Below are 8,835 nucleotides of genomic sequence, written 5' to 3' on the forward strand. Positions count from 1 at the left end.
TATACGGGATCTGCTAGAAGGGAGAATATCATATGAAAACCAATATTCAATGAAAACTTCGTGAAAACCATATCTCAAAGTTTCGGAAAAATCTGAAAAGAAAATATGGAATGTTAAAAGGGTGATGTTTCATTGCCACGCAAATTTCAAGTTGAAACACATTACGAGATGTGAGCTATGAAAATGAAATTCAGCCTTGAATAGTGATATTACTGTTCGGCACTATTCAACGCCGAGTTTGTCTTTTTATAGCTCATACCTCGTAATGTGTTTCAACTTAAAATTTTGTATGGCAATAAATATCACCCCCTTAACATCCCATATTTTTTTTCAGATTCTTTTCAAACTTTAAAGTATCTTCTTCTCATGATTTTCATCGGTTTTCATCAAATATTGGTTTCCGTATAATATTCTTCCCTGCTAGAGATGCTCTTATGGTTGCCTCCTCTCTCTGCCCTCCGAGGCCTCCAGGCCTCCACCACTGTTTCCTGGGGGTCTGGGTGTTGGTCCGTGGCATCCATTCCCTAAAACAAAGCTAAGTCGAACCGTTGCTTCTGTGCTCCATAGTGTGCAGGTGTCTCGGGAGAAGATAAACGCACGACGCAAGAATCAAGACAGAAAGCACGGTGATTTATGGTAGTATGATTTAGATGAAATACAGGTGGTAGCTTATCTCAGATTCCCATGTGCTAGCACTTTGTTTACTTCAGTCCAACTTCAGACGAACCCCAAGCAAGCCGTTTTTTATTGTCACAAACCCTTGGATCACCAGCAGGTGACAGATTTATTTATGTTTATAGCCTTTTAGTAGGCTTCCAAGAATGTAGTGGCTGGTGAATCGTCACCGATAAAAAAGCGATGGTGAATCACTAATAAAAAGCGGATTTTTGAGAGATTATTCATCAATCTAGTGGACGGTGATATAGGTGTCACGACTCATGCCCTAATCTGGGCTTGCAATTTGATCTTTTGGCCTGCAGAGTGTTGCCCTATCTGCGTGGATTCTGCTGGAGCATACGAAAATGTGTGGATACAAAGAACTTGAGTGTGATTGATGCAGGGTTGATAGGTGCTGCTGGCGATCCTCCCCCCTACACGGACACGGTCAGTGTCGCCACCAGCACTGGAAGTTCAGACTGGAACAGTACACAACTTTTGACTTCTACAGTTCCACAACGCAACCAAGTCAAGACCAATAATTCCGCTTAAAAATATCAGAAAGCAAGATGGGATCCGAATCAACCAGTCTGTTTCATTCCTTCCTTCGGGTCCAAGCGAGCGACTTTGGAGGAGATTCGATCGAAAGTAGAAAGAGACAGATGCGGATGCACGAGCAATCAAAGAATACGTCGAGACCCTCGGATCACGGATCGGACGGCGCCGCGGAGGGGTCGGGGGCGGGCTGGAGGGCCCGGATCTTGATGTGGTAGCGCGGCGGGCGGTCGGCGGCGGCGGTGTCGTCGTAGCCGTAGCCGAGGCGGGCGCCGCACTTGCGGCAGAGCAGGCGCGTGCGGCGCGAGAAGGGGAGGCAGGCGCGCACGTCCAGCCACCGGAACTCCTCCAGGTGGCCGAAGCGCGCGTCGTCGATGGCGTCGAACACCACCTCCGCCGCGCCCACGCACCGCCGCCTCGCGCCAGCGCCGCCCGCCGTGTCCCGCGCCAGCGAGCTCAGCCTCAGGTCGTACCCGCACGCCCCGCAGCTGCATGCATGCACACGCATCGGTCAGTCAGTCAGTCGACCTCCATGCACGGCGCGAAGAGAGGGAGAGAAAATAAAATTGAATCGCAGAGCGGACGCGGCGAGGGAGGGAGTGAGACCGACGGACGGACCAGTAGGTGACGGTGGAGATGATGCTCGGGATCGGCGGCTTCTCCATGGCCGCGCCGATCGGTCGCCTGCGCTGTACGAGGTTGTTCGTTTCTCCGCGCGATGGAGTCGTGGATCTTGGAGAGTGCGCACGCGTGTTGTATATATAGAGAGAGAGGAGGACGGACGCGTGGGGAGGGAGGGGTCTGCGGGCGGCGCCCACCGGAGCGGATGAGTCAGTCCAGGCGAGCGGAAGGGGGCGGGAACATGCTCATCCGGGGGCGGTGGCGATGCTGGTCATCTCCGCCCACGTCGCAACCGTTAGCGACTCTTTTGTTTTCAGGTACGTACCATGTTATTAAAATATTTCATGGACGGTCCTCCTTGAGGACGGTTTTCTCTACGCTCTTTGTTTGATTCCTAGGTTAGTGTAACTACTTTTTAGATTATAATTAATAAATATAAACGGTAGTACGAGTGTACGACATCGTAAAATATATATCAATCCATTTCAACCTTTTTAAAAACAGTCACTCGTTTGTTCTCTACACGATCAAACATTCGTCGAGTCCTACTGTATCTTAGATGCCCGAATTAAAGTAAGGTTATGCCTTCTTGTTTACAATCAGCTTTTCTCGAATACGGTTTACAATGAGCTATAGTATTTTATTCTACTGATGCATCAATCTTTTTATTATAATAGCGGAGATGTGGGCTTCTCCAATAGCACGATGACAAAATAGTCACTAGAAGCTACAAACTGTAAACTGAGATACCACAGCGATGTCCATAGGCGCCACCAGGCCAACGTGCCACAAACCATGACAAAATAGTCGAAAGTTCGGCCTCTCCACAGAATCATTCACACGATTGTATGGGCGCAAACACCATGCCACAAGTGTCCATGGACGCAAATGTCATGGCCCTTCGATCCATTGATATGGGTATGGACGGATCACCTCACATCTTGGCGAAACCTCACCGACGAGCTCTCCCATAGCTCGTCCTCCGTGTTGCATCAAGAGGGAAATGAGAAGTGTCGCTTGGATTTTCTGTGGTGATTTGTGCATGACGCCTCCGACTGATCATATGCAAGCCCACCTTAACAAGGCCATCTTGGTGTAGCTGGCATGCATGCTTTCATGTGGATCGATACTCAATGGCCATAGTGTTGGAGAACATAGTAATTCAAAAAAGAATTCTACGATCACGCAAGATCTATCTAAGAGAAGCATAGCAACGAGACGTGAGAGTGTGTCCACGTACCCTCGTAGACCGAAAGCGGAAGCGTTATGTAACACGGTTGATGTAGTCGAACGTCTTCATGATCCAACCGATCCAAGTACCGAACGTACGACATCTTCGTGTTCAGCACACGTTCAACACGATGACGTCCCTCGAGCTCTTGATCCAGTAGAGGGTCGAGGGAGAGTTCCGTCAGCACGACGGCGTGACGACAGTGTTGGTGATGTGATCCGTGCAGGGTTTCGCCTAAGCACTACGACAATATGACCGAGGTGGTAAACTGTGAAGGGGGGCACCGCATACGGCTGAGGAATAATTGATGTGCCTTTAGGGTGCCCCTGCCCCCGTATATAAAGGAGGAGGGGAGGAGGCAGCCAACCTAGGGGCGCGCCAAAGGGGGGGGGTCCAACTAGGACTCCCAATCCTAATTGGACACCCTTTCCTTTTCCGAAGGGGGAAAAGAGGGAAGGGAGAGGAAGAGGAGAAGGAAAGGGGGGGCCCTCCCTAGTCCAATTCGGACTCCCTATAGGAAGGGGGCGCGGCTACCCCTTATGGGTTGCCTCCCCTCTCCCCTATGGCCCATGTAGGCCGAATATTCCCCCGGGGGGTTCCGGTAACCCCTCGGTACTCCGAAAAAAATCCCTGAATCACTCAGAACCATTGCGATGTCCGAATACAACCTTTCAATTTATCATGATATAAGTAGAGGCATAGTAGGGACACTCTCTTTTGTCTATGTATTCGCACATGTACTAAGTTTCCGGTTAATACAATTCTAGCGTGAATAATAAAAATTTATCATGATATAAGAAAATATAAATGACAACTTTATTATTACCTCTAGGGCATATTTCCTTCAGTCTCCCACTTGCACTAGAGTCAATAATCTAGATTACATAGTAATGATTCTAACACCCATGGAGTCTTGGTGCTGATCATGTTTTGCTTGTGAGAGAGGCTTAGTCAATGGATCTGCAACATTCAGGTCCGTATGTATCTTGCAAATCTCTAAGTCTCCCTCTTTGACTTGATCGCAGATGGAATTGAAGCATCTCCTGATGTGTTTGGTTCTCTTGTGAAATCTGGATTCCTTCGCTATGACAATTGCTCCAGTATTATCACAAAAGATTTTCATTGGATCCGATGCACTAGGTATTACACCTAGATCGGATATGAACTCCTTCATCCAGACTCCTTCATTTGCTGCTTTCGAAGCAGCTATGTACTCCGCTTCACACGTAGATCCCGCCATGACACTCTGTTTGGAACTGCACCAACTGACAACTCCACCATTCAATATAAATATGTATCCGGTTTGTGACTTAGAGTTATCCGGATCAGTGTCAAAACTTGCATCGACGTAACCATTTACGACGAGCTCTTTGTCACCTTCATAAACGAGAAACATATCCTTAGTCCTTTTCAGGTATTTCAGGATGTTCTTGACCGTTGTCCAGTGATCCACTCCTGATTACTTTGGTACCTCCCTGCTAAACTTATAGCAAGGCACACATCAGGTCTTGTACACAGCATTGCATACATGATAGAACCTATGGCTGAGGCATAGGGAATGACTTTCATTTTCTCTCTATCTTCTGCAGTGGTCGGGCATTGAGTCTGACTCAACTTCACACCTTGTAACACAGGCAAGAACCCTTTCTTTGACTGATCCATTTTAAACTTTTTCAAAACTTTATCAAGGTATGTGCTTTGTGAAAGTCCAATTAAGCATCTTGATCTATCTCTATAGATCTTGATGCCCAATATATAAGCAGCTTCACCGAGGTCTTTCATTGAAAAATTCTTATTCAAGTATCCTTTTATTCTATTCGGAAATTATGTATTATTTCCAATCAACAATTTGTCATCCACATATAATATTAGAAATGCTACAGAGCTCCCACTCACTTTTTTTAAATACAGGCTTCTCCAAAAGTCTGTATAAAACCATATGCTTTGATCACACTATTAAAGCGTATATTCCAACTCCTAAAGGTTTGCACCAGTCCATAAATGGATCGCTGGAGCTTGCACACTTTGTTAGCACCTTTAGGATCGACAAAACCTTCTGGTTGCATCATATACAACTCTTCTTTAAGATATCCATTAAGGAATGCATTTTGACATCCATTTGCCAAATTTCATAATCATAAAATGCGGCAATTGCTAACATGATTCGGTCAGATTTAAGCATCGCTACGGGTGAGAAGGTCTCATCGTAGTCAACTCTTTGAACTTGTCGAAAACCTTTCGCAACAAGTCGAGCTTTGTAGACAGTAACATTACCGTCATCGTGAGTCTTCTTCTTGAAGATCCATTTATTTTCTATGGCTTTTCGATCATCGGGCAAGTCAACCAAAGTCCATACTTTGTTCTCATACATGGATCCCATCTCATATTTCATGGCCTCAAGCCATTTCCGGAGAACAGAGTCTTAGTCATTTTCCCCATGAGGCATGGTTCGCAAGCATCAAGTGATTCATAATCAAGTGATTCCAAAAGCCCATCAGCATGGAGTTTCTTCATGCGGTTTACACCAATATGACCTAAACGGCAGTGCCACAAATAAGTTGTACTATCATTATTAACTTTGCATCTTTTGGCTTAAATATTATGAATATGTGTATCACTACAATCGAGATACAACAAAAATAGACCACTCATCAAGGGTGCATGACCATAAAATATATTACTCATATAAATAGAACAGCCATTATTCTCTGATTTAAATGAATAACCATCTCACATCAAACAAGATCCAGATATAATATTCATGCTCAACGCTGGCACCAAATAACAATTATTCAGGTCTAGAACTAATACCGATGGTAGATGTAGAGGTAGCATGCCGACGGCGATCACATCAACCTTGGAACCATTTCCCACGCGCATCGTCAAATCGTCCTTAGCCAATCTTCGTTTAATCCGTAGCCCCTGTTTCGAGTTGCAAATATGAGCAACAGAACCAGTATCAAATACCCAGGCGCTACTACGAGCATTAGTAAGGTACACATCAATAACATGTATATCAAATATACCTTTCACTTTGCCATCCTTCTTATCCGCCAAATACTTGGGGCAGTTTCGCTTCCAGTGACCAATTCCTTTGCAGTAGAAGCACTCAGTCTCAGGCTTATGTCCAAACTTGGGTTTCTTCCCTTGAGCAGCAACTTGCTTGCTGTTCTTCTTGAAGTTCCCCTTCTCCCCTTTGCCTTTTTTCTTGAAACTAGTGGTCTTGTTAACCATCAATACTTGATGCTCCTTTTTGATTTCTACCTCCGCAGCCTTTAGCATCGCGAAGAGCTTGGGAATTGCCTTTTCCATCCCTTGCATATTATAGTTCATCAGGAAGCCTTTATAGCTTGGTGGCAGTGATTGAAGAACTCTGTCAATGACACTATCATCAGGAAGATTAACTCCCAGCTGAGTCAAGTGGTTGTGGTACCCATACATTCTGAGTACGTGTTCACTGATAGAACTATTCTCCTCCATTTTGCAGCTATAGAACTTGTTGAAGACTTCATATCTCTCAACTCGGGCATTTGCTTGAAATATTAACTTCAACTCCTGGAACATCTCATATGCTCCATGACGTTCAAAATGTCCTTAAAGTCCCGATTCTAAGCCGTAAAGCATGGCACACTGAACTATCGAGTAGTCATCAGCTTTGCTCTGCCAGACGTTCATAACGTCCGGAGTTGCTCCTGCAGCGGGTCTTGCACCTAGTGCTTTCAAGATATAATTCTTCTGTGCAGCAATGAGGATAATCCTCAAGTTACGGACCCAGTTTGTGTAGTTGCTATCATCATCTTTCAACTTAGCTTTCTTTAGGAACGCATTAAAATTCAAGGGAACGGGCCATAGATCTACAACAACATAGACATGCAAAAACTATCAGGTACTAAGTTCATGATAAATTAAAGTTCAATTAATCATAGTACTTAAGAACTCCCACTTAGATAGACATCCCTCTAGTCATCTAAATGATCATGTGATCCATATCAACTAAACCATGTTTGATCATCACGTGAGATGGAGTAGTTTTCAATGGTGAACATCTCTATGTTGATCATATCTACTATATGATTCACGTTCGACCTTTCAGTCTCAGTGTTCCGAGGCTATATCTGCATATGCTACGTTCGTCAAGTTTAACCCGAGTATTCTGCATGTGCAAAACTGGCTTGCACCCGTTGTATGTGAACGTAGAACTTATCACACCCGATCATCATGTGGTGTCTTGGCACGATGAACTGTAGCAATGGTGCATACTCAGGGAGAACACTTATACCTTGAAATTTAGTGAGGGATCATCTTATAATGCTACCGCCGTACTAAGCAAAATAAGATGCATAAAGGATAAACATCACATGCAATCAAAATATGTGACATGATATGGACATCATCATCTTGTGCCTTTGATCTCCATCTCCAAAGCACCGTCATGATCTCCATCGTCACTGGCTTGACACCTTGATCTCGATCGTAGCATCGTTGTCGTCTCACCAACTATTGCTTCCACGACTATCGCTACCGCTTAGTGATAAAGTAAAGCAATTACATGGCGATTGCATTTCATACAATAAAGCGACAACCATAAAGCTCCTGTCAGTTGCCTATAACTTTTACAAAACATGATCATCTCATACAACAATTTATATCTCATCACGTCTTGACCATATCACATCACAACATTGTTGGGGAACATAGTAATTTCAAAAAAATTCCTACCCACACGCAAGATCATGGTGATGCAAAACGACGAGAGGGAAGAGTATCGTCAACGTACCCTCGTAGACCGTAAGCGGAAGCGTTATGAGAACGCGGTTGATGTAATCGAACGTCTTCACGATCCGACCGATCCAAGTACCGAACGCACGGCACCTCTGAGTTCAGCACACGTTCAGCTCGATGACGTCCCATGAACTCCGATCCAGCAGAGCTTCACGGGAGAGTTCCGTCAGCATGACGGCGTGATGACGATGATGATGTTGCTACCGATGCAGGGCTTCGCCTAAGCACCGCTACGATATGGTCGAGGTGGATTATGGTGGAGGGGGGCACCGCACACGGCTAAGGGATCAATGATCAACTTGTGTGTTCTAGGGTGCCCCCTGCCCCCGTATATAAAGGAGCAAGGGGAGGGGGTCGACGGCCTCATAGGGTGCACCCCAAGGGGGGAATCCTACTCCTACTAGGAGTAGGTTCCCCCTTTCCTAGTCCAACTAGGAGGGGAAGGAAAGAGGAGGAGAGGAGAAGGAAAGAGGGGGCCGGCCCCCAAAGCCCTAAACCAATTCGGTTTGGGCGTAGGGGGGTGCACCCCACACTTCCTTGTTGTCCTCTATTTCCACGAAGGCCCATTGACCTCCCTGTGAATTCCCGTAACTCTCCGGTACTCCGAAAAATACCTGGATCACTCGGAACCTTTCCGATGTCCGAATATAGTCGTCCAATATATCGATCTTTATGTCTCGATCATTTCGAGACTCCTCGTCATGTCCCCAATCTCATCCGGGACTCTGAACTACCTTCGGTACATCAAAACACATAAACTCATAATACCGATCATCACCGAACGTTAAGCGTGCGGACCCTACGGGTTCGAGAACTATGTAGACATGACCGAGACTCGTCTTCGGTCAATAACCAATAGCGGAACCTGGATGCTCATATTGGCTCCTACATATTCTACGAAGATCTTTATCGGTCAAACCACATAACAATATACGTTGTTCCCTTTGTCATCGGTATGTTACTTGCCCAAGATTCGATCGTCGGTATCC

The 8,835-nt window shown here is 45.6% G+C and overlaps 1 protein-coding gene across 1 annotated transcript; it reads right to left on the reverse strand.

Moving 5' to 3' along the window:
- Positions 1–1,133: 1,133 nt before the first annotated feature.
- On the reverse strand, positions 1,134–2,079 carry LOC125554792 (uncharacterized protein At4g08330, chloroplastic-like). The gene is made up of 2 exons (XM_048718224.1): positions 1,831–2,079; positions 1,134–1,700 (listed from the first exon to the last, which is right to left on the reverse strand). Exons 1-2 carry the CDS (start codon positions 1,875–1,877, stop codon positions 1,364–1,366), a joined length of 384 nt encoding a protein of 127 aa, XP_048574181.1. The 5' UTR covers positions 1,878–2,079; the 3' UTR covers positions 1,134–1,363.
- Positions 2,080–8,835: the final 6,756 nt, after the last annotated feature.

Source organism: Triticum urartu, chromosome 1 (assembly GCF_003073215.2).
Source record: "Triticum urartu cultivar G1812 chromosome 1, Tu2.1, whole genome shotgun sequence".
Taxonomy (NCBI): domain Eukaryota; kingdom Viridiplantae; phylum Streptophyta; class Magnoliopsida; order Poales; family Poaceae; genus Triticum; species Triticum urartu.

Bases quoted from the DNA above. Each gene is read 5' to 3' on its own strand.
- LOC125554792 (XM_048718224.1), bottom strand. From the start codon at position 1,877: ATGGAGAAGCCGCCGATCCCGAGCATCATCTCCACCGTCACCTACTG. The intron at 1,701-1,830 runs GTCCGTCCGTCG...GCATGCATGCAG, and splicing joins ATCTCCACCGTCACCTACTG to CTGCGGGGCGTGCGGGTACG.